The sequence below is a fragment of the Canis lupus genome, chromosome 2 (assembly GCF_048164855.1).
Source record: "Canis lupus baileyi chromosome 2, mCanLup2.hap1, whole genome shotgun sequence".
Taxonomy (NCBI): Eukaryota; Metazoa; Chordata; class Mammalia; order Carnivora; family Canidae; genus Canis; species Canis lupus.
This window is the reverse complement of record NC_132839.1, coordinates 39,963,920-39,990,795: the sequence shown is the minus strand read 5'-3', so window position 1 is coordinate 39,990,795 and position 26,876 is coordinate 39,963,920. Positions and strand designations below refer to the sequence as shown.

Sequence of the window (26,876 nt, the reverse complement as noted above, 5' to 3'; positions counted from 1 at the left end):
CACATTCTCCTCAAGTGCACATGGAACTTTCTCCAGAATAGACCACATACTGGGTCACAAATCAGGTCTTAACCAATACCAAAAGATTGGGATCGTCCCCTGCGTATTCTCAGACCATAATGCTTTGAAATTAGAACTAAATCACAAGAAGAAGTTTGGAAGGATTTCAAACACATGGAGGTTAAGGACCATCCTGCTAAAAGATGAAAGGGTCAACCAGGAAATTAAGGAAGAATTAAAAAGATTCACGGAAACCAATGAGAATGAAGATACAACCAACCGTTCAAAATCTTTGGGATACAGGAAAAGGAGTCCTGAGGGAGAAGTACATCGCAATAGAAGCAGCCATCCAAAAACTGCAAAGAACTCAAATACAAAAGCTAATCTTTTTAAGGAGCTAGAGAAAAAGGAGCTAGAGAAAAAAACAGCAAATAGATCCTACACCCAGCAGAAGAAGAGACTTAATAAAGATTTGAGCAGAACTCAATGAAATAGAGACCAGAAGAACTGTGGAACAGATAAACAAAACCAGGAGTTGGTTCTTTGAAAGAATTAATAAGATAGACAAACCATTAGCCAGCCTTGTTAAAAAGAAGAGAGAGGAGACTCAAATTAATAAAATCATGAATGAGAAAGGAGAGATCACTACCAACACCAAGGAAATACAAACGATTTTAAAAACATATTATGAACAGCTATACGCCAATAAATTAGGCAATCTAGAAGAAATGGATGCATTTCTGGAAAACCACAAACTACCAAAACTGGAACTGGAAGAAATAGAAAACCTGAATAGGCCAATAACCAGGGAGGAAATTGAAGCAGTCATCAAAAACCTCCCAAGACACAAAAGTCCAGGGCCAGATGGCTTCCCTGGAGAATTCTATCAAACGTTTAAAGAAGAAACCATACCTATTCTACTAAAGCTGTTCGCAAAGATAGAAAGAGATGGAATACTTCCAAACTTGTTCTATGAGGCCAGCATCACCTTAATTCCAAAACCAGACAAAGACCCCACCAAAAAAGGAGAATTACAGACCAATATCCCTGATGAACATGGATGCAAAAATTCTCAACAAGATACTAGCCAATAGGATACAACAATACATTAAGAAGATTATTCACCATGACCAAGTAGGATTTATCCCCAGGATGCAAGGCTGGTTCAACACTCGTAAAGCAGTCATTGTGATTCATCATATTAGCAAGAGAAAAACCAAGAACCATAGGATCCTCTCAATAGATGCAGAGAAAGCATTTGACAAAATACAGCATCCATTCCTGATCAAAATTCTTCAGAGTGTAGGGATAGAGGGAACATTCCTCAACATCTTAAAAGCCATCTAAAATAATATTTTTTAATATTGTTTCATTGTCCCTTTGATGCTTGTTCCAAAGTACAATTAAAAACCAAGAATGTTGCAGCTCTTTGCCTTCAGCAGCAGCACGAGTGCTTTTCCTGGACCACGTGTCTTTGTTCTAATGTACTTCAATTATATGAAAAGTGGAATTTGGAAACATTGATCTGTCTGTAACTGCCAAGGTCCTTTGATGGTGTAAAATGTCATAGTGAAAGCAGTGTAGGGACCAGAAAAGCTCTCTCAGTGTAAAGGTGGAAATTTAAATTCTAATGAGCTTGGAGGCACTCAGAACAAGCCCAATGGGAACCTTCATGGTGCTAGATGAAAACTAGTCAAGCCCCAGCTTGGGGACCTGTCAGCAGGCTCTGGGCCTTGGGGGTGGTCCTTAGGATAATCTAAGGCAGGAGGGATATTGGAAGGGGAGGTGGGCGGGAGCATGGGATGACTGGGTAATAGGCACTGAGGGGGGCACTTGACGAGATGAGCACTGGGTGTTATACTATATGTTGGCAAATCGAACTCCAATAAAAAAATGTACAAAAAAAAAAAAAAAAAGGAGGGATACTGGCCTGGAATATGAGCTATAGATGCCAGGTGGTTGGGGGTGTGGGCTCCAGGGAGTGGCTGCTTTGCATATGAAAGGCAGATTCGCCAGCAAGTTGTTTACTCTTCAAATCTTAGCTAGCCCAGGAACAGCTGTCTCTCCAGGACCTATAAGATCCCGAGATGTCAGAGCATCAGAAAGTGCAACACATAAAAAACATAATTAATACAAAACCTCTTTGAAGCCTCTAAAATCTGACTGAATTATCCTAAACGACACTTTGCATCTACCTTTTTTGTGTACTAACTCTTCATCCCTGCATTCAGGGCAGAGTTGGTTATGCAGGCCCTGCCCAGCTGGGGTGGAGAAGGCAGTGCTCGTCCTGGGGCAGTTTTCACTCTGCTGGGGTATAAGTGGGTGGTGTGCATTGTACCCTGAGAGATGCTCGCATGTGGGACTCAGCAAACTCGAGCCTCAGAGTACTAGATCCCACTGGGGAGGACAGAAGAGACTCCTCACTGTAGGGGATGCTTTAGCCAAGTTTTGGAAAACACAATCCATTCCTTGTATTCTTCACATTGGGTAATGGCAACAGTGCAAGCCGGGTGTATTCCCGGCAGAGGAAACGGTGTCTGAGGAACAAAAATCAAAACACAACTCCTCTCTGGTTTCCCACCATCATTCAAAAGTGCCCCCCTGACACACTGCAAGTGTCCAGCTCAGTGACTTCTTAAAAACCTTGTGAACAAGCTGCAGATCCAGAGATAACATGGCCAGTATCCCCAGGAGTCCCCATCTTTCCTTTTCCCAGGGTTCACCCTCCCCATGAGCAGCCACCACCTTAACCTCCATCAGCTTTCCTGGCTTTCAACATTTTATAAAGAGAATCATACATTAGAATAGTGTTTCCTTCGTTTTTATTCTGCCTTTTTCATCCAACTCTACTCTGTTGGAGTCAGTCATGCCATTGCAAGTAACTTTGGCTTCTCACTGGATGGACACACCACAGTTTATTTTTCCATTCTTCTCTCAACAGACGCTGGGTTATTCCCAGAGAGGCCCTTGAGGTTGGTGGTGCTATGAATATTCTAGTGCACATCTACTGATGAACATCCCTAAGCCATTCTGTTGGTGATACGTAGAAGTGCAATTTCTGGGACCTAGAGTACACATGAGTTTGGCTTTGATAGATGTTGGCAAACACTTTTCCAGAGTGGTTTGAGCTAATCTTCATTTCCACCAGGAATGCATATGCTTCCCATTTGCTTAAGAATCTGACATCCATTGGGTGCTGGTGCCTCCCCCAAACCCAGGGTATAACTTGGGGCAGAAGCACTGAGGGGAGAATTGTTTCTCCCAGCTGCTGGGCAGAGGCAAGGAGAACACTTGAGAGCCTCCTTATATGATATGATGCCAACATTTCTTGATCATTTCCAAGTAGACCATACCTGTGTAAGGAATAAGCTAATTCGCTTTTCGTTGAACATCAACATTTTACAGTATCCTTCTGTACATTTAGTCGGAAGTGGGTTTTTTTTTTGTTGTTGTTGTTTTTGCTGTTTTTGGTCACCAAATCTGCCATGCCACATGGCAAGTAGGTTTCATCTTGCATGCCAATCTCTGTCATCTGGCAGTAAGTGCTGAGAGCAGTGCCTTAAATAGGAATCTGACGGTCTCTGGACTTCCTGGGAAAAATGTATGGAAGCTGTGTTTACCATAAACAAAGAAGGGGGACATGAAGGGATGTGTGTCTTGTGTTTGCCATCTCTTCTATGGGGAACACAAAAGTAAGTCCCAATTCTCAAGAATTCTACAATAGCTTTTTAGGAAGGAAAAAAAACTTTATGATAAAATATCATCATAAAGTAAAATAAACTGAGTGCTATCATTTAGAAATGGGAGAAGAGAGGACAAAGGTTTTTAAATATCACTGTGGGAGGTACACCTGACTGGTTCAGTGGTTAAGAGTCTGCCTTTGGCTCAGGTCCTGATCCTGGGGTCCAGGGATCAAGTCCCACTTAGGGCTCCCCAGAGGGAGCCTGCTTTTCCCTCTGCCTATGTCTCTGCTTCTCTCTCTCTGTCTCTCAGGAATGAATGAATGAATATATATATATATATATATATATATATATATATATATATATATTTACACATATATATTGTTGCCATTGCCCAATGTATATATCCCATGTTTTCTGGAATTTTACCAGTGTCATTCAGTGTCCTCAATGTATCCACCAGCATGAGAGTTCTCCAGTCTCACATCAGTAGGGCCTGTGTTTTAGGAATCCTCCAGTGCCATCAGCAGGGATGCTGTAGAACAGAGGGGTCACTCAGAATAAGCAGGGCCAGGCCGGGCGGGGGGCGGGGTGGGCGGCAAGTTATTGAGTTTGGTAGTTGTCAGCAGATTAATGAGAATGTCTGTGAAAAGGCGAAATGCTGGAAGTATTCGAAACTAGGGGCAACTTTTTGCAAATCTATTCTCCAATTACAGTGATAAAATGAATAACACCAACTGTTAGCAATATATATATATATATATATATATATATATATATATATATATATATTTTTTTTTTTTTTTTTTAATACCACTGTGGAGATCGGGAAAGTTTACACAAAGGAGGGGAGTTGATCTGGGCCTTGAGGATTGTGATTCCTGGAAGGGGTTGGTTGAAGGGGGCAGTCCAGGGAGGGAACGCTATTAATAAAGATGAGCATGGAAAGGTCTCAGCTTGTCCTGGGGATGTAAGCAATTTGACATCTCTGAAACACAGGCAAGGTGGAGAAAGAGTGGTACAGACTTCCGAATACAAGTTCTGGCTCTGACACTTGGGCAAGCTCAGTGATCTTGGCGAGTCACTTAGCTTCTCTGAGTCTTGGCTTCCTTATTTATAAAGATAATAGAGATGGAAAGTTCTTAACACAGTCTGGCTCACAGACTTGGGTAACTGTCAGGTCATCAAGTAGCAGTACCAATTATTCATCACAACAGAGTGGTTTTATGTCTACTTATAGTTAAATGTAAATATACATGTGTCTATATTGGCAGATATGACAAATTGGAAAATTTCACTTAGGATAATGTTTATTTTAGTGATGGACAGAAGTCATTTTTTTTCTATCCTTTTTGGTCTGTGTTTTCTCTTTTTAAAGCCTGTAAGGGATACAGGTAACTTCACTTGATATTTCTTAAGAATCTAGGAATTTTTAACTTTATCGTATTTTTAGATTATTTGAAAAATGTACTTGAAAAGTTTTTCTAAGGATAAATCTATCTTTACAATGTATCGCAGTATCTAAATTGGTTTAAGAATTAACTTCCCTAATGAAAAAGGTGTGTTTCCCATTTCATTCTTAAGGTAGGATACAATCAATTCATCTATATGTCTCTACCTATTTATTTGACTTTTTTTTACATATTTCCTTTAAAGTGTTCAAGATTCAGACTGTGAAATTTTTAAAATCTCAAACACTTTCCAAGAAATAAAAAGTGGTAGGATAATCTGTAACTAATTATTAATAGTTATTGTCATTACTTACTGTTCTCTCAGCAAAAACATTCTAAAACAATTGTTAAATGACATGGATACATTTTAAGAGGACCATTTTCTCTTGAAAAAAAAAAAAAAGAGAAAATATTAGCCAAGACCCACCTATGTGAAATCTAAATCGTAAGAAAGCTGAAACCAGGACACCTGGGTTGCTTAGTGGTTGAGCGCCTGCCTTCAACTCAGGTCATGATCTCAGGGATCTAGCCCTCTGTTGGGCTCCCTGCTCAGTGGGGAGTCAGCTTCTCCCTTTCCCTCTGCCCCCCCAACTCATTCTCTCTGTCTCTCTCAAATAAATAAAATCTTAAAAAAGAAATGAAGCTGGAATGTGGTTTGGTGGCTGTGGAGGGGGACACAATTCTGTGTTCTGTGGCATCTTCTCTAGGCCATTAGTGTTTACTTGGCTCATGGTCTCAGAGATTTTGTTATTATTAGGATGTTTGTTTGGGTTTTTTTCTGAGTCCTTATCCTTACAAGTGGATGAAAGTTGAAGAAACTGAGTTTTTAAATTTCCAGACAAGCCAGACAAGCCATGGTACGCAGGTCTGTGGGTTGGACCTGGAGTCCTTCCTAGCTTCTCTGTATGGGACAGTGTGTCATGTTGTGGGGCTGTTGTCTGTGCTTCCTGCAAGAGACATTTTGCAGAAGCCCTTACTTTTTTCTTTTCCAGGGTGGGTGACTCCCTGAGGCAGAGTCATGGATATATCAAAACTACTGCTGAGATGTTGTATACCTTAGATTTAAACAATGTTATATGTCAAATGTATTTCAGTTTTAAGAAATACAGCTAAGACTTAGCTATTTCTGTATTTTCAAGATCAGAGTCACAAGTCAAGACAGGATTGGAAAGAGAGGCTTCCCCAACCCCTTCTACCCTCATCCCTTCCTAGGAACAGTTTGCCTAGAATATTCCTTCTGGGGCTGTAGGCCTCTGGGGGAGAACCAGGCCAGGAGAGGCCAGACATGGAGTTGTGTTATCTGGGGTGCCCCGCCCTCCCTGTGACTGGCTGGCTGCATCTCCAAGCCTGGTGGGAACCCATTGCCTCTCTGGCAGGAATAGGTACCCTAGTCTCTTAATTCTTCGAGAGCAGGGAAGAGCCTAAGAGACCAGGAAAGGGTCTGGCTTCAGGGGCTGCTGTGGCAAATGGATTTAGATGCTTGGGAAGAAAGGGAGTGGTCTGCTGTCATCAGCCCAGAGAGTCTGGGTAATGCTGAGCTCCCAGCAGCATCACATTGGGGAAACTGTGATGGAGAACGTAGAGTTCATTGGTCTTAAACTTTCTATGTTCATGGAACACTTGTGAATATTAAACATTTTGGCAGAACATTGAAGCTAACTCAGTGATGACAATTGTTTCTTGTTTTAAGTACCTGTCGTGATATAATTCATACACTGTTTTATTTACTCATTTAAAGTATATAATTCAGTAGTTTCTGGTGTAGCCCCAATATGTGTAACAATTACCACAGTCAATTTTATTTTTTTTAAGGATTTGGTTTATTTATTCTGAGAGAGAGAGTGAGGGGAGGGGCAGAAGCAGAGGGAGAGAGAATCTCAGGCAGACTCCATGTTGAGTGCAGAGCCTGATGCAGGGCTTGATCTCATGACCCTGAGATTATGACCTGAACTGAAACCAAGAGCTGGACACTCAGCCCACTGAGCCATCCAGGTGCTCCACTACAGTCAATTTTAGAACATTCTCATCACCTCAAAAAAAAAAATCCAAAAAAACCCTGAAAGCCCATATCCTTTACTTATCACCTCCCTACACCCTTATTCCTACCTCCACCCCCAGCACCAAACAACCACTAACTAACGACCATCTACTTTCTCTCTATAGAGAGAAACATCCTGTACTGGACATTTCATATGAATGGAATCCTATACTGTGTGGCCTTTTGTGTCTGACTTCTTTCACTCAGCATAATGTTTTCAGGGTTTGTCATGTTGTAGCATGCTTACTAGAGTTTCTGGGATTTTACCAGTGTCATTCAGTGTCCTCAATGTATCCACCAGCGTGAGAGTTCTCTAGTCTCACATCAATAGGGCCTGTGTTTTAGGAATCCTCCAGTGCCATCAGCAGGGATGCTGTAGGACAGAGGGGTCACTCAGAATAAGCAGGGCCAGGACTGGGGGGGGGGGGGCAAGTTATTGAGTTTGGCAGTTGTCAGCAGATTAACGAGAATGTCTGTGAAAAGGCAAAAATGCTGGAAGTATTCGAAACTAGGGGCAACTTTTTGCAAATCTATTCTCCAATTACAGCGATAAAATGAATAGCACCAACTGCTAGCAATCTTTGTGCTTTGCACTTTTACCCCAGGAACAGGAAGCTCAGAAATCTCCATGCTTTGCTTACCCCATGTCTCAGCAGGCTTGTCACCCTCAAGGACAGTCAGCCCACTGAGTGTCCCTGGGATCTGTGAGTGTCCCCAGATTCAGCCTTCCCTGGTGCTTTCCTTTTGGGAGTGTCTGAAGGTCACATATCTGTCTCATTTGTGCTTCTTAAAAGAATCACAGGGGGCATTCTTTTCTGTTGGACGAGCCCTTTCTACTCCCAGACAAGCTGATGGGCCATAAATAAGGGGGGCAGGCTGACTGTTACATGCTCCAAAGAGATTCATGAAAAATTACAGCAGCTTCATTTGCAAAGCTCTGCTGTGTCATTCCCAGTGACCCGAACACTGAGGGGCACTCCCGAAATAAATCTGTCAGCCTCTGCACACCCCAGATGTTGAGGTCAGAGAACTCATCAGGAGGTTTCCAGAATTTTTCTTAGAATTAATCACAAACTCGGTGAAACAACTGATGGAGGAGATTTATTTGGATGTCTATTCCCAGGGGTCATGGAAGGGTTAGTTAATGTGATAAACTCTGCTTTCCAGCCAAGCCCAGTCTCTCTTTTCCTCCCCCTTGCTCCTCCACCCAGGGAGCAGTCTTGCCACTTACTTACATCAGCTCCTTCTGTCTTTGTGCCAAGGTGGCGGCATGATCATGTGAAATGATTCCTTGCATAGTTTTGAGATGTGAGAGAGCAAACCAGATCAGGAGAGCTCTGGACACTTTGTCCAGTTGATTAGAGCAGAAGGATACACCAAAGCCAAAGACAGTGCTTCCAGATCCAAAGGCTGAGAATACCCATTGGTGCTTGCCAGCCAGTGGTCATGGCATGAGGAGAACTTGCCAGAGTGTAACATGACTCCTGTGTATTACTATAGTTCTATGGGAAGAAGAAATGGAAAACAACCATTTGGTACATTTCTTACAGTTTCTTTTTGTGAGTTGATCAGACTCTAAACCAGATGATACTTTTTGGAGTGCCATTTGTCCTGCTTTCTTTTGGGCAGCACATTTTCCCATTATCGACATTCTTGGTGCCCAGCCCTCAGCCATGCGGCAGGCCTATGAACCAAGCTGTTCCAACTGGAATTCATCTCCAGGACTTGGAATCTTTAGTTGAGTCATCAATAGGTGAGGGAGATGAGGGATTTTATCCCCGCTGTCCATCTAAAGAAGATGGCACATATTTTAGGCCACCTTAGATGTCCTCAGGTGCCCATGCCTTGTAAGATTCCTTCTGTGGTTTGTAGTCTTGTCCATTCTTTTGGTAAACCTGGTTGTTCCATTTTTGTTTTGTTTTTCACATTGCCAATTTTATTAGTTGATGTTTTCATAGAAAATCATCCATTTTTTCTAGATTTTCAAATTTACTGGCACAAAGTTATTACTTGCCTTTTCTTCTCATTTTTAGTGCCCTATGCATTTGCATTTATGTTCCTTTCCTCATTCTGAAAACTATTAGGGATATTAACTCTCTGCTCACCTCCTGAAAACATATCCAAGAGCTCCAGACCCATAACCTAGTAGGTTAGCAGCCTTGGTGGAAAATGTGTGTGTGTGTAGTGATTGCTGTACTCCAGGACTGGCTGGCCAGAGACTTTGTCCTGGTCTTTTATTTTGAGAATTTTAGAGCTTTCTGAGATTTTTGGTTTACTTTTAAAAGGACTGTACATTCTGTGCTTATGAAACCATTCTTTTACATTTTTCTGGGTCTTTATTGTTTTAATTTAGACTCTTAGTCAAATACATTTTATTTTTATGTTTTGAGACAATTATAGATGAATAACTTATTATGCCGGCACCCGTTATTAAGTAAACTGTCTTTTTCCTGATGAGTTGAAATGCCATGTTTTCCATAAACTAAGTTCCTATAGATTATCATTCTGATTTCTGAAACTGTTCTAACCTGTTGAACTCTTTATTTTTTAAGCCATGACCTTAGTGTTTTGATTAGAACACTAATATCTGTTAAGACATCCACTCCTCCCATTATCACTTTTCTTTCCAAAAAATTTTTGGGGTTCTTTCATATTCATTATTCTATAAATCTTTAAAATAATTTTGTTCAGTTCTATCCACTCCATTGGGGTTCTGATTGGAATGCCAGCACATGCGTGCATTTCTTGGGGAGGATTAGCAATTTTTTAGGATATCACATCCTTCCATTTCCAGTGGGGCCTATGCCTCTCCACTGACTCAGACAGTATGCATCAGTCAGGGTTTTAAGTTGTGAAGAAACCATCTCGAGCTAGTTTTCACCTAGAAGGAACCCAAGAGCTCACAGAGTCTCCAGGATGGCCAAGAACCAAGTTTGGAGGCTATCGGGCCAGGAAAGGAATGATGCTCCAAGTGATACTAAGGAATTGCTTTGAGGAAGACCCCATCATCACTGGGCTGTGACCCCACCAGTAGTGTGTCAACTGACCCTGATGATCCTAGGCTTTGGATACTGTTTCCAGAACCTCAGTGCCTGCCTCCTCTGGAAAGTGTGTGTGTCTACTGCCCCCTATTTCAGAATGGAATCAGTTCAGTACATACGTCTGTGTCCCTAGTTCCCACCTGAGGTCTGATGCGGGCATGTCTCATGGGTGAAGCCCTCTCTCAAGTGCTCCCTCTCAACAAGGCAGGTCTGGAAAGCATTTCTGGAGAAGGTGGAAACTCATAAGGTGAGGGTTTCCCAAACTGAGGAAGAGGGTTGAATGGTGGTGGCTGGCCATATAGAATGACCCAGGTTTACTATACCTGAGTATTTGCATTTTAAGAACATTTTATACATAGCTTCACAATGGTTATTTAATTTTCATGATTAATGCATTTCTAGGTATTTTGTATTTGTTACTGTTAACTTTGGGTACTATGGTTGCCATTTTTATTTTTTTTAAGTTTTATTTATTACTTTTTTTAGTACACCCAACATGGGGCTCAAACTCACAACCCTGAGATCTAGAGCCCATGCTCCTCTGATTAAGCCAGCCAGGTGCCCTGCCATTTTTATTTTGTTGCTACTAGTATCATATTTATTATATTCAATGTAACAAATCCTCTTAATTCCAGTTGTTTTTTAAGTATATTCTCAGGTCTTTTTAGATACTCAGTCATATCATTTGGAAAGAAAGACAATTCTGTCTTTTTCAATATTTACACAGCTTATAATATTTTCTTACCTTAATGCAGTAGCTAAAATGTAGGAATTATCTTTTCATTAAAGACTGGAATAAACTGAGCTTGAAATGCCATTTTGGACTTTGCAATGTCTTCTTTGATTATTGGATTTCGGGTTTACTGCATCTCTTGGACTAAGTGCAGTAGTTTATATTTTGCTAGGAAATATTCATGCCCTCTAGATTTTTGGATTGATAGCTGAGGGGAAGCCTATATTTTTTAAATCTCTATCATGTCTATAGTTAAAGCTCCTTTCTCGTTTCTAATGTTGTTTGCTTTGGCTTTTGTTTGTTTATTTTTAATCCTACCCAGCTTTTCTCTGTTTTGTTTTGTTGTGTGTGTATGTGTGTGTGTGTGTGCGTGCGCGCGCGCGCGTGTGTGTGTGTGTGTGTTGTCTATTCAGGAATCATCTTTCAGCTTTATTATCCTAACAGCTTTATTTCTATTACATTAGTTTCACTTTTTTATGTTAAATTCTTTTTTTCCTATTTTCTGTTAATTTGGTTTTGTTCTTTTCCTAATTTAAGTTTTGCATTTTATTTCTTTTTAAGCAAGCCATTTGTTTTTAATTCCATTAAGAATATAAAAGATATTTAAGAAAGTGTACAGAACAAAAATATAAAGCTCAGCTCTTTATCATGAGGCAAATATCCATGGGACCTCCACTAAAATCTAGAAATAGAGCTTCCCCAATAACCCAAGGTCCTCCTGATGCACTCCCAATTCACTGCCTTTCCATTCCCACTGAGGATAATCACCATCTTAATTTTTAGGATATTCACATCTTTTATTTTCTTTATAGTTGTACCAACTATGCATGCACCTCTGAACACTGTAGTTTAATTTTGCTTATCTTTTGGAACTTCATCTGAACAAAAATATTTCTTATTTCTTCTTTTGTGACTGACTTCTTGCATTCAACTTTATGTTGTGCAACTTATTCATGTGGTATATAGCTATAGTTCACTCATATTCACTGCTTTATAATATTGCATGGTATGAGTGTAATATAATTCATTCATCCATTCCACTGTTGATGGACCTCAAGCACTTCTCTGTGGGAGGCTATTTTGCATAATGTTGCTATGAACTTTCTAGCACATGATTTTTGTTACCATTGCATACATTTTTTGGCTGTGTTCCTAGAATATATTTTGGCTATTACATTATATTGGGCAGTAACCTTTAACGTAAATAGGTAATGCTAAGCTGTTTTCCAAATTTGTTGTTCCACTTCACAACCCCATCAGCAATATATAAGAGTTCTTGTTGTTTTACCTCCTTCATATCTCTTGGTATTGTCTATTGTAATTATTTCTCAATTTTAGCCATTCTGGTGAGGGTGTGACTGACATCTCATTATAACTTTGATTTATGTTTCTCAGAGTACTATTGCGGAAGGGGCTCCTTATCATATGTTTTATATTGTTTGTCTTTTTCTTAATGTTTTGAGAGGGTTTTTCTGTTTGTTTATTTTGGATCTAAGTCCTCTGTACTTATACTACGTGTGATGCAAAATCTTCTCCTGCTTTGACTCTCATATGGGTAGTTTGATGAAAAGAAGTCTTAATTTCAAATAGATACACCAGTCATCTATTTATGATTAACACATTTTGAGCCATGTTTAAGAAGTGTTTTCCTACTCCAAGGACATGAAGATATTCTTTCTTTTCTTCTCACAGCTTTACTGTATTGACTTTCATATGTTCATCTCTAGTCCATGATAAAAATACCTCTCTGAAGAATTATGAACATTCTTGAAATAAATGAATAAATAAAAAACTTCAGCAAAGAGGTAGAAGATATATAGAAGAACCAAAGTTTTAGAAGTTTTAGAAGCTCAAAATGAATGAAATGAAAAGCTCATCTAGCTCAATGGCAGAACGAAGGGGAAAGAGAAAAGAATCAGTGAATAGGAAGATGGAACAATAGAAATTACCCAAATTGACCACGAAAGAGAAAATCGACTGGAAACAAAAATGAACAGAGCCTCAGTGACCTATCATCTAACATTCATGTCACTGAAGTTAGAGAGAGGACCAAAAAACAAAGTTCAAAAATACTTGAAAAAATAATGTCTGACACTCTCTAAATTTGGCAAAAGACATTAACCAAATTTGGATTTGCTCAAGAAGCTGAGCAAATCCAAACAGGATACTCTGAAAGAAATCCACACCAAGACATATTATGGTCAAACTTATGACCTTAAAGACAAAAAATCTTGAATCAGCTACAGAAAAATGATAATTTACTTGTAGGGGGAAAAATAACTAGGAAGAAAAGATTCTCTGTTTTCTAAAATAAATAAAATAATAGTGAGGGGTCCTGTTTATAGGCTATGATTCTTTATTTGCTCATTCCCTATCCCTTTTCTTGGTGTAAGATATTTATGTGGTTGCCATATGTTAAATTTTTCATCGTACTCATCTTTTACATGGAAGTTCTGGCCATACTATAAGTTTTCTTTACTATTATGATGACTATTTCTAAACATGTGGAAGTTAAATAACACACTCTAAATAATCCATGGATCAAAGAAGAAGCCTCAAGGGGAATTCAGATATATTTAGAAAGGAATGAAAATAAAGCATGGCATATTAAAATATGTGGGATGAAGCTAAAGTAATACTGAGAGGGAAATTTGTTGCACTAGATGCTTACATAAGAAGAAGTCTCAAATCAGTAACCCAATTTCCTACCTCAGGAAACTAGAAAAGGAAGACAAAATCAACCAAAAGCAAGAAGAAAATAAAAGAGATAAGAGCACAATTCAGTGAGATTGAAAATAAGACAATTTTAGAAAATCAATGAAAAAAGGAGTTTATACTCTGATGAGATCAATAAAATTGACAAACCTCTCCTCAGTAAAAAAGACAGAAGACACAGATTATCAATGTCTTAAATGAAATGAGGAAATATGTAACTTCAGACTCTGGAGACATCAAAAAGATAAAAAGGGAGGGGCAACTGGGTGGCTCAGTCCATTAAGCATCTGACTCTTGATTTCATCTCAGGTTATGATGTCAGGGTTGTGAGATCAAGCTCCATATCGGGCTCCACACTGGGCATAAAGCCTCCTTAAGATTCTCTCTCTCTCTCTGTCCCTCTGCCCCCCCCCCACACCTATGCACATGCGTTCATTTGCTCTCTGTTCTCTCTCTCTCTCAAAAAAAAAAAAAAGTAATAAGGGAATCGTATGAGTGCACAAATAAATTTAGCAATATAGATGAAATGGATCGAGTCCTTAAAAAACACAAAACTACCATAACACACAGTATGAAACCTTTTGAATTGTCCTATAAGTACTAAGGAAATTAAATTTTTAATTTTAAAACTCCCCAAATAAAATCTCCAGGGCCAGGTAGTTTCACTTGAGAGTTCTATCAGATATTTAAAGAAGAATTAACTCCATTTTCACATGCTCTTTTTGAGAAAATAGAGGAGAAGGAAATACTTCCAATTTGATTTTATGAGTGTAATATTATTGTCTACCAAAACCAGAGACAGTACAGCAAAAGAAATTAATATAGATGCAAAAATCCTTAACAAAATACAAGCAAATAGAATTCAGCATATATAAAGAGTACATATATAAATTGTACAGCATTACCAAGAGGGGTTTATGCCAGGGATGCAAGGCTGGTTCAGTATTCAAAAATCAATCAATGTAATCCATTTTATGAATAGACTAAAGAAGAAAATCACATGGTCAGATCAGTTGATACAAAAAAAGCACTTAACAAAATTGAATACCCTTCCATGGGAAAAAAAAATCCTCAGAAAAATAGGCTTAGAGGATAACTTCCTCAACTTGAAAAAGAGCATCTACAAAAACCCTAGAGCTAACATAATACTTAATGGTAAAAAACTAAATGCTTTCCCCCCTAAGATCAGAAACATTCTTGCCATTCTCACCACTATTTTTCAACATAGTACATAGTACTAGACGTTCTAGCTAATGCAACAAGGTAGGAAAAGCAAATTAAAGGAATACAAATCAGAAAGGAAGAAATAGGCACAACTTGGTGGCTCAGTTGGTGAAGCATCCAACTCTTGGTTTGGCTCAGGTCATGAGCTCAGGGTTGTGGGATTGAGCCCCTCATTGTGGATCCTGCTTAAAATTCTTCTCTGACCCTCCCCCTACCTCGCTCACACATGCACCCACACATTCTCTCTCTCTCAAAAAAAATTTTTTTAAAAGGAAGAAATAAAACTAACCTTATTTGTAGATAACATGAGTCATCTCATGCACCCACACATTCTCTCTCTCTCAAAAAAAATTTTTTTAAAAAGGAAGAAATAAAACTAACCTTATTTGTAGATGACATGAGTCATGTAGATGACATTTTGTCTATAGTCACATGAGTGTCTATAGACAAAATCCCAAGGAACCTTTAGAAACAATTCCTTAGAATTTATCAGCAAGTTGAGCAAGGTCACAGGATACAAGATAAACATACAAAATTCAATTGTATTTCTCTATATTAGTAATTTGTATATGGACACTGAAATTAAAAATATGATCCTATTTACAATCACTCAAAAAATGCATAGGTGTGACTCAATTGGTTAAGCGTCCAACTCTTGATTTTGACTCAGGTTATGATCTCAGCATTGTGAGATCAAGCTCCCTGTATCAGGCTCCACACTAAGTGTGGAGTCTACTTGGGATTCTCTCTCTCCCTCTCACTCTGCTCCTCCTCCTCCTCCTCCTCCTCCCTCTCTCTGTCTCTCTGAAATAAAACAATCTTTTTTTAAAAAAAGACTTTATTTATTTATTCATGAGAGGCACAAAGAGAGAGGCAGAGACACAGGCAGAAGGAGAAGCAGGCTCCCCTCAAGGAGCCCGAAGTGTGACTCGATCCCGGACCCCAGGACCACACCCTGAGCCAAAGGAAGAGGCTCAACCGCTGAGCCACCTAGGCATCGCAATAAAGCAATCTTAAAAAAAAAAAAAAAAACCTATGTAGGTATAAATCCAAATAGTTATTGGACTTGTACATTGAAAACTACATAATCAGGATCCCTAGGTGGCTCATTTAACGCCTGCCTTCAGCCCTGGGATCCTGGAGCCCCGGGATCAAGTCCAACGTTGGGCTCCCTTCATGGAGCCTGCTTCTCCCTCTGCCTGTGTCTCTGCCTCTGTGTGTGTGTGTGTATGTGTCTCATGAATAAATAAATAAAATCTTTAAAAAAAAGAAAACTACATAATGAAGATAAAATAAGTCAAAGAATTCTAAATAAATGGAGAGACATACTACATTCATGAATTGGAAGATACAACATAATGAAGATATCAATTCTCCCCAAATTGACGTGCAGGTTTAATGCAATTCCTATCAAAACCCCAGAAAGTTTTTTTGTAGACATAGACAATCTTATACTAAAATGTATATGGAAAGGCAAAGAAATTTTTTCTTTTGGAGAGAGAGAAAGAGAACTTGAGTGGTCGGGGAGGGGCCAAGGGAGAGAGGGAGTCTTAAGCAGGCTACATGCTCAGCACAGAGCCTGATTTGGGGCTAAATCTCATGATCCTGAGAACATGAACTGACCTGAAATCAAGAGTCAGATGATTAATCAACTGAGCCACCCTGGCGCCCCTGGCAAAGAAACAATTTTGAAAAAAAGATGAAGGGGAAGAATCAGTTTATTTGGTTTTAAGACTTACAGCCATAGTAATCAAGGCAGAGAGAGAGAGAGAGAGAGAGAGAGAGAAATAGACACATGGAACAAAACAGAAGTCAACCAGTCCACATTAAAGCAGGAGATAGAGGCTCAGTGGAATGGTCTTTAAGAAGAAAATGAAGCTGACAGAGCATCTGATGAGTAAGATCATACTCAGGATATTTCCAGTTCTCTTGTAGAGATTGCAGGTGCATTAGAGAAGGGCACATAGGATACTAAACAAGCAATAAAACAAAAGTTAAAACTTCAGAATAAAAAACCAAAAAATCACATATATTACATGATTTTGTTGACTATGTGGTTTGCAAACATTTTCTCATGGTCTATAGTTTGTCTTTCATCCTTATAACGGGTCATGTGTAGCACAGAAATCAATGTTTGCTCTTACACATCTGGTGTCACTTCAGGAGCTCTTTGCCTCGCCTTAGATCCTAATGATTTTCTCCAATGTTTTCTCTAAAGATTGTGTAAGATTGCTTTTCTGTTTTTACATTTAAATTTAATTAAAATTAAACTACATTAAATTAAATGCCAGCCACACCTCAACAGTATTGGTCACAGTAAATTGCTGGGCTGTGCATTTACTCGTGTGGGTGATGATTGGTCTTGAGCATAACCTGAGGTACTAAGTACTTACTATAGTTTAAATAGATCTCCCTGATTATGGAATCTTAATTCGTCAGTTGGAAAAATGTGTGTGGGCTCTGTAGAAAGTGTTGGGCTGTGGTTTTGAATTCAGAGTGGGCATACTTAGTAAGTATCTAACATAAGATATTATTTCCAACTTACATGCAGACTTGGCCATGTGTACCTTGAGAATCTTGGTGTAGGTCTTTCTACTCCCTTGAAGGAGACTTACCTAGACCTGCCTATTCCCCCAGTTATCTCTTCCTTCCTCTTCCAGCATTAGGCTACTTTATCCCCACAATAGAGGGTGATGTGATAAGCTGATTAGACCAGTGTGGCTAGTGGACAGTGTGATACCCCTTTCCAGGGATCTTTTCACAAAGATGCCAAATAGGCTAGTTACCCCTCGTGTTGTTCCAGCCGGGGTGGCAGGCAGGTGGTGGAGAGATTGGGAGGGAAAGCCATTCTCAGCCAGCACTGTTGTAGGTTCTGGCATGCATCTGCAAATAAGACAGACCCAGATCCCTTCCTTATATACTCTTGGGCAGAACAGAAGATGGAGAGAAGGAATCAGTCCTAGGGCATGTGAGAAGGTGGTAAATGCTGCGGGCAGAGGATAAAATAGAAGGGAGTGAGGGGGATCAGGAGTGGGGCTGAGGGAGGGAGAGAACAGAGGAAGGGCTCTAGGGCAAAAGTTTCTAGAACATAAGTCCCTGACATCAAGCTTTTGATTCTCAAGGCATTCATTTCAAAGACATCTGTCTTGAATAAACACATTTCCCACCATTATAAGCCATGGAACTAGATGAGGACCAGGATGCCTCAGCCATGAAGATTCCCTCTTAGAAAGCCCTAGATGACCTCTTGAGTGACCCTGCTTTTCCCCCTTCCCGTGCCCTAATTCCTGCTCTTGTGGTTTAAATTCGCCAATAAAGAGTGAACCTATGAAAGCCTAGGCACCGCACCCTCGACCACAGTAAAGGTAAAGCCACAGGTTGCCCAACTCAGGCGGGTAATGTCTTTGGGGGCTCATCACAGGTAATATGGATCCAGGTGAATCCCCCCAGGCATTCCTAGCCAATAACATCACTACCAAAAGGCTGAAACCAACATAAAACAGTTTCCCGGGCAAGAGGAATGACTGCTGTACTTTCCCATACTTCTTCATTTCGTGGCATCTCTACTTAGAGAAAAACCTGCAGTCCAAGGGATCAGCTATGGAACAGTATCCCTGCACACAATACAGCCCTGGCCAGCCGGCAGCAAGGGGCCTTGTCCAGAGCACACATGGGATGTGTGGGATTAGGGGGCGCAATCCCCGCTGTCCCCCCTTGGGGATCTGAGTTCTGTGTCTTCTGTGGATCAGAAGGACAGGCTGCCCTGTGCAAAGGAGTGGAGCCACGGGAGGGATTTGTACTGAGTGGCCTGGCCCTGCAGACCCCAGCGTGGGTGGCGGCTGCACCTTCTCTTGGGAAGTGTCACAGGTGTGTTGTGAGGGCCCCCTTAGCCAGGCTGAATGCTCAGTGTGGACTTCAGCTCTGGAGACTGGAGACGTTGGTAAAAGCATGAAAGGCAAAGGTGAATTTTAGAGCCCCGTTCCCATGGGTGGGTGGCCAAGGGCCAGGGTGGTGGTTTATGCAGGTGGTTTACGCAGGTACAGCTCTCCTCCTGCTGCTGCTGCTTGGCTTCCAGCCTCAACTCTTTTCCTCCAGCCTATCACTCATTACTTTATTATTTTTTTTAAGATTTTATCTATTCATTCAGGAGAGACACACAGAGAGAGGCAGAGACACAGGCAGAGGGAGAAGCAGGCTCCTTGTAGGGAGCCTGATGCAGAACTTGATCCCAAGACCCTGGGATCAAGCCCTGAGCCAATGGCAGATGCTCAACCACTGAACCACCCAGGCGTCCCTCATTACTTTAGAAGATTGAATTAAAAGAGCAAACACTGCAGCATAAAGTAGATAAGGGATAAACTAGGGATCCCTGGGTGGCGCAGCGGTTTGGTGCCTGCCTTTGGCCCAGGGCGCGATCCTGGAGACCCGGGATCGAATCCCATGTCGGGCTCCCGGTGCATGGAGCCTGCTTCTCCCTCTGCCTATGTCTCTGCCTCTCTCTCTCTCTGATGTGACTATCATAAAAAATAAATAAAGCAGAAAAAAAAAAAGATAGGGGATAAACAAACTATCCAGAGGTTTGCAATAGATGAAAATTTGGCCCATGGGCAATAGTCTTGACCTGTGGCTGTCCCTTTGTCTTTCTGGAAGTCTGTGTTTGTGAGCAGTTGGGTGTGTATGGGATAGCAATTAGGCGTGAAAGGCTCAGCTGGGAATGGGAAGGAGGAAATGAGGGTGAGCCGGTAGGGCCGAGTGAGTGGCAAAATGCAGTCATTTCTCATTTCTGCAGTCTGGCTGACGCGTGCTACACCAGGCTGTTGGGGGGGGGCGGGGGGCGGCTGGCATGCTCTGAGGATCTCCTGGGCCCTAGGCTTTTTAAAACATTTGTATTGCATTATTTTTTCTTTCCATGATTTTTAATTTTCCAAGATATTTTTATTCTGCATTTATTAAAATGCCGCACCTCATTGCATTGTGAGTGCTATGGTGGTGACATGTAGTGGCTGCCCTCAGGGGAACAGGGAGGACGCAAGTAACTGCAGAGAGATAGAATAAGTCTCCAGCGGGACCTGGGGTGGGAATATGTTGCCCAGGGGAGAGGCAAGCAGCTTGTGGGGGGAGGCGGGGGAACCAGACAAGACTGCCAGGATGACGCTGGAGTTGGGTCTTGACGCATGAGTAGGAGTTTGATGGACCGTGCAGTGAGTCAGGAAACTGCTGACCATGGGAGCAGCATAAGCCAAAGCACAGAGCCATGGTCACACATCTCCATGCATAGCTTGACATGAGCAGTTGTCAGTTCATTGACTTTAATCTCTGTGACTCATCTGAAATTGTAACGTCATAGCTTAGGTCACTACAAATTTACTTCTTTTTTATGAATCGCTTTTAAAATCGGAATTTGAAGTTATTCCTACTAGTGGTTTTCTTTGTTTTTTGTTTTTCCCCCAGCTTTGGTCCATAAAAAATCATTTCGGCTTTATTACTTAAAGAAAACTGAACCAGGGTGCATTTTCACACAATCTTAACTGTGTAGCTCAAGTGTACCCACCAGGGCAGAATGCCGTTTTAATGGTGAGATCTGTCTGTGTTCCTCTGTCTAGATTAAGTTTGACAGTGTCGAGGTGTGTGTCTGCTGTGAAAGGCAGCACCAGTCGTCGGGCTGCAGCAACCTTGGGGAGACGCTGAAGCTGAATCCACTGCAGGAGGACTGCAACGCCGTGAGGCTGACGTTGAAGGTGACGGCCAAGGGCACTCCCTGTTCATGCATTCCATCCCATGCATTTACAGACATTTTCGGGAGACTTTATTCATGTATATATTCCTTCCACTTCTTAATCCACCTCAGTCTCAATACAAGAGGGAATATCTTTGCAGAGAACATTTTCCAGAATTATAGATTTTCACTTTAAGAGGTGTTGCTTTCTGGATCTCCTTTTCCATTTTTATCATCCCACTTTCCTGCCTCTGACATATGTGAAGGAGGATATTGAATGGTTGAAAGGGGTCTTTATAAATGTGGATGTGAAGCATTCTACCGCTTTTCTAACATTTTTTGCTGTTCTGCCATCGGAGAACAGATGGGTATTTATTTTGCCTTTTTAAAGATATTTGGAGAAAGACATTTTACAATTTCCCATGGCAGTCTGTTCTCATGTACAGCATCTGATTTTTTTTTAAGTGACATGGAAAGTTGTTTATATTGTTCCTTTTTTTTCTTCCTACAAGTGTTTTTGGTTTGTTTTTTGTTTTTTGGGGTTTCTTTTTACTCTTGGAAACCAAAATTGGCTGCTTAAAAATAGCTATGAACAATGAACCCAGTTCTTCTCTTTTCCCTGGACAAAAGTGTGCTAAAATTTTTTAAAAGGTTGAGAGCAGGGCAGCTCTGGTGGTTCAGTGGTTTAGTGCTGCCTTGAGCCTAGGGTGTGATCCTGGAGACCCGGGATCGAGTCCCACATTAGGCTCCCTGCATGGAGCCTGCTTTTCCCTCTGCCTGTGTCTCTCTGTCTGTCTGTCTGTCTCTCTCTCTCTCTGTGTCTGTCATGAATAAATATATCTTTAAAAATCTTAAAAAAAAAAAAAGGTTGAGAGCAAGGTCAAAGGATTCTTGGTGAGTGGTAAAACTGTGTTTACACGTTGTAGGGAGCTCTAGAGAATGTGCATAGGGAACACAGTAGCTAGTAAACTGGAGACTCCAGAAAGCCACCCTGGAATCTGGGGAGAAGCAGAGAAATTGTTGCCCTCTGGAACTGGGTACCTGGGATTCATCCTCCCTGAGTGTCCTTTCAGATGCTGGCAAGAATGACTCCTCAGTCTGGGTGAGCTCCCAGGGCACCATGAAACAGAGATACAAGATATACCTAAAGTACAAGGTGGGGCTGGGTCTGGTGCCCTGGGACCTGTCTCATTTCTCAGGGAGGAGTGGGCCAAGTTCCGTGGTCCCAGATGAAAAAGGAAGAGTTTAAACAATCCATCTAGAGTGACAGATCCAGCAGGCTCAGAGGAGCCCAGACTGCAGCATTCAAGGGCCTGGTTCTTACCCACAAGGTGTGTCTTATTGCCTTACATCGAGCACAACCATGGTTTCTCTCTTACTGTGTCACAGGGCTTGTGCAGGGTCAGTGCCTGAGGCCCGCCATGGGGGCTTCTATGGGGTCGGGGTGTGGGCAGCCAGTGCTCACTCTGAGATCTCCTTCTGACAACTGCTAAGTCACCATCTCAAACTGGACACCCTTTCTGGTTCTAGCTCTCCAACTTCCCTTCATGTGGTAACATTATACCGCCTAGTCTCCTTGTGGTCGTTTAGGGCCATGTGAGCAAAACTTACGTGGATCACTTCCAAGCCCGAGTATTCCCTGTAGTGTGAGATTGTCCAGAGCTCTCTTTCCTTCTGGCATGGTAATTGGCAAGTTGTAGATGGGAGCTGTACCATCAGTGTGGGCAACTCTAATGAGTAGGGCCCCCATAACTCACCCACATTTACCAACATTGGACATTGTAGCATGAGTGAGAAACACACTTTTGTTGCCTTAACCCACTGATATTTGGGGGATACTTGCTACCATGGCATAATCTCACCCATCCTGTCTATGCAAGGCAATGGTTTTTTTTGGCCCAGGTGTCAATAATATTTTTCAATTATAAAGTCCATTTGCTTCACTGTGATACACCTTGATATTGGTCAGCCTTTAAGTTTCAAATGGTAAATGTTTGCAGAGTGAGTTTGCATCCTGCTTTATTTTGGCCTTGAACTAGAAATCTGAATTTTTTCCTATTCTCTTTGTTTTAGGGTAACTGCATTTCTTGAACCACTTTTACCCATCTTTAATAACTATCATTTTTTTCCCCTCTGATTGTTTAAACTCTTTCATCTTATTTTGCTCGGTTTCTCTTAAGGCTCTCTTCCTATCTTATTTTCTGCAGGAAATATTATCTTTGTGCTCTGCTTTCAATGTGTTCTTGAGCTTTGGCAGGTCATTTTGCAAGTCTCTGCTTCTCTGTGTCTTATTCCCTGAGCCCTTGTGTCTCTGCTTTAAGCCTTTGGGTTACAGCGACCCTCTGTTTGTTCCCAATTGTCACCGTAGATGTCTCTAACTGGTTAATTACAGTGGAGTTTTCAATGTAATTCATATCTTTCTTAGATCTTTTCTGACATATATGGATACTTTAAAGCACAAAAGCTAACCTGTATCAAGCGTTGTGCTCTATCTAAATAGGCTTTCGCATAATGAAGATTTTATACTTCCTTCTCATAAGATATGTACTGCTTCCTCTGAGATTCATATAGGTCTAACATTCTTTAGTTTTCTTATAATTAGTGGTGCAGTTATTTTTAATGTGGTCATTACTCTTGATGTCATTTGAGTTACACTGTGCTTGATGACATCCACGCAGTAAAATACTCTGCAGCAGGGACCTGATGGTGTTTCTGGGCATTAAAACTCTCAGATCAGGGGCGCCTGGGTGGCTCAGTTGGTTAAGCATCTGCCTGCAGCTCAGATCATGATCCCAGAGTCTTGAGATCAAGCTCCTCGTGAGAGCTTCCTGATCAGCGGGGAGTTTGCTTCTCCCTCTACCACCTCCTCCTGCTTTTGTTCTCTCTTTCTCTCTCTCTCAAATAAATAAATAAAATCTTTTTTAAAAAACCTCTCAGAACACACATGGGTGGTAGGAAGAGGATGCGTTCTTGCCAGACAAAGCACATTTCCATGGGAGCCCCTTCCTGTAGCTTGCAGATATTCTCAACCCTTAGTCAAAGGAGACATAAGGGGGAGTCATTAGTTTCCCTTGCTCGTTCTTTTTTGGTCAGCAAATTAGGGCAGGTTCACTGGTCTCTTAATAGTCTGATTTGAAGCTCTAGTTATCTGATTAGTAATACTCCATGCCTAAATTTCCATATTAAATTATGGATTATCCATACTCTGTATCTAATGAACTTAGTTTGTGCCGGGGAAATCTCACGTAACTGGCTAAGGAATCAGAACTCCTTTGACTTTAGTTGTGTCTGAGTTAACTAATAGTGACTTAATGATATTGGTCTAACTACTCATTTACCATTATGCCACCCTCCTCCCTGCTACGCCCTCCACCCACCCATACCAGAAGGTTGTACATGCACAGTCAGCCATTAGGGAAAACAAGCAGAAACCAATCTTTTTTCCTGGCTAATGAAGAATATATTTGAAATCCAGAAGACGATGCAGACACTGTTTTACTCAGCCGTAAGATTATGTTCAATGGCTTGGAGGCCTGGAAGCCCCCTCTCCTGTTGGTCTCTTTTCTGGCCTTCCCTACAGCCTCCATTCCTGGATTTGCTTATACTTCAGCCAGAGAACACCTGGGGGCAGACAGGCCTCTCTCGAGGGTATCGATTACCAGTTAAACATAATGCATCATGTCCTGCCAGAGTGTGCTGCTTCATCCTCACCACTGGGGTGAGGACAGGGCAGAGGGCTCAAAGGGGATCTAGGACTCCATCGTGCCATGGAAGGATCCCAGGATGGCAGAGCCAGGGGATGAAGCATCCTGACATCCAGCAGTCTGTTGTGTAGCTAGAGTGAGGTCGGATGGCTCCTTGCCAGTCCCTGAGCAAGTCTGGTGGTTTTGGTTTTCCAAGGATCTGGTGTTCCAAGATTCCAGTTTCTGCTCCCTGATGGTGGGAGCTGGCTGTGGGCATCCCATTATGAATAATCTGTGATAAAAGGTGTTTTGGTAGTTGAATGGTCACTTGTGCCAAATCAAACCCAACACAAGATTGGGACATATTTTCTGATCAGTATTAACAGAATTTTTAAAAGGTTACAAAACTCAGAATTATTAGCTGGTGAAATATGCCTCATCATATGCTGATATGATATCCATCCCAACTTTAATTCTTTGCAAGATCCCAGAATGTCCTTATGGTTTTATTATAATGATGTAATTCTAATTCAGAACAGAGTTAAAAATCTATTTCTTGCTTCATCTATCTGGATTTAATTTATTGAGCCATAGGGAACCAAATTACCCAAAGAAACATTATCAATGGATAAGGAGATAAAAGTTTCCCCAGAAATCAGTTATCGAGTTTTTGTGCTTTTTTGTCTTATCTTATAGATGTTTTATCTTTGTTTCTTTAAAAAAAAAAGGCAAGATCATTTCCTAAAAGACTTAGGAACTTGGAAAATGAACTCATCATTTAACTGTGGTTCTCTGGTATGTTCTTAACCATGCTAAGAAATAAATAAACATGATTCTGAGCATAAGTGAATAGTCAACATTTTGTGACAAAACTTCCGGCCTGGACTGGCAGCATGCAGCACCATGCACACACACACATGCACCTGCTAGACGTGACCTTGACATTTTCAGAAGTGGGCAGCCGCACAGTGTAAGGCAGATGTTTCTATCCCTGTACAGCTTTCTTCCCACCCCTGAATTCTTAAGGGGAACAGAGATGGGATCCTCTCTGGCCAGGCATGATTCTCTATGCTATCCCACTTATGCCAGCAGCAACCATGGGCCCCATGTAAGGGAATGTCTGGAAATAATGAGTTCTCCTGGCCCTTGAACCCAACTTATGTCTGACAGGGCTGCCCCCTCATGATGGAGAAGGGGACCCCCCTTGTCCCTGAATGGCACATCTGCCCCTGGTTTCCAACACCACCGAAAGCCTGCCTTGCCACCCTCTGGTTCTAGTGGTATCACTCCCACAGCCTGGTTGTAATACGGAGTTTGGTGGATATCTACACAGACTTACGTAGTATCAGTTCAATGAAACAGCCTCTGGAATAATCATACAGATCAAAGGTTCCACCCAAGAGTGCTGTGACTCATCTGCCCCTGCTGAGTTGAACCAGAGTCCAGGATACTCAGATATTGAGGTGGAAGTATTTTTAGTGATATGTTCATAACAGTCCCATCCCATGCAGGTGGGTTCACTGGTCTGGTTCCCTCTCAAGGTCTTGTGGCACTTCCGGCCTTGCCCAGGACCAGTGGATGGGCTGCAGGTGTGCCCATACCTCCTTGTGCAGTGAGATGAAGGAAGGGCCAAGCGTGGAGAATATACGCCCCAGGAGGGCTTGCTCACTGCTGAGGATCAGAGCACTTTCTGCAGTGTCAATCCTTTGCCTTGTCCCGTCCTTTTTTTTTTTTTTTTTTTTTTTTTTTTTTGCCTTGTCCCTTCCTTTAATGGCTTTTTCTCTAAGTCTCCTTCTCTTTCTGGTTTCCCCAGAAACATAGCATGCCAGGGAGATGCCTTATTCTAAGCCCTGGAATCTCATGATATTAACACCCCTTCTCTTAACCCCACCTTCTCCATAACAGCCCCTTACCCTGCTCCAAGGTCACCATACAACCTGGTCTTTTCCCTGAGCTGTGTCACCTCCAGGATGGCTTGGCAGGGCACCCCAGTTCTCCGGTCCAGCCTTGTCACCTTTACCTTGCTTGTCCAGCTTTCACTCCCACTAGACTTGCTGTCCAATCTCAGCTGGACTCTACTGCGCGATACCACACTTTTCCCTATCTGTGAGCCATATCCACCGCGTCAAGGACACAGGGACCAGTGTGCCAGAGCTCCTGCCCTCTCTTTTTCCTAGTACCTTTCTGGCTGGCTGGCACACACTTGCTGGATGATGTGCACTCTCTCTCTGACTCACCCTGACCAACAAGAGTAGCAGACCTTGCTGCAAGGCCTGTGGCTTATGCCTTATGCTCAGGGGTCACCAGCCTCCCCTGCAGTCTGTGCGCAGCACTCCTTCTGAGACCTTCCTCCTCTGGTCATCTCATTCCTCAACTCTGTAATCTCTCCAGTATTTGTCAGGGTTTTTCAAAGAAACAGAACCAGAAAGATGTATGTAGCAATGCATACACATACTTACACATACATGCACACATATGCTATGTATATACACATATAAACAGAGACAGATCTTAAATAATTGGCTCATGTGATTGTGGAGGGTGGCAAGTCCAAATCTGCAGGGTAATCCAGCAGGCTGGAGACCCAGGGAA

The 26,876-nt window shown here is 41.6% G+C and overlaps 1 protein-coding gene across 5 annotated transcripts in view; it reads left to right on the top strand.

Moving 5' to 3' along the window:
• The window catches only part of ENTREP2 (endosomal transmembrane epsin interactor 2), a 451,852-nt gene that overhangs the window by 357,336 nt on the left and 67,640 nt on the right, over window positions 1-26,876 (top strand). For 3 of the 5 annotated variants that reach the window (XM_072796126.1, XM_072796133.1, XM_072796105.1), the window contains one exon: window positions 20,489-20,623. The exons of the other annotated variants lie outside the window; for them this stretch is intronic. In XM_072796126.1, coding sequence (XP_072652227.1) covers window positions 20,489-20,623 — 135 coding nt within the window. The remainder of the gene's footprint in view (window positions 1-20,488; window positions 20,624-26,876) is intronic. 5 annotated transcript variants of the gene reach the window in all.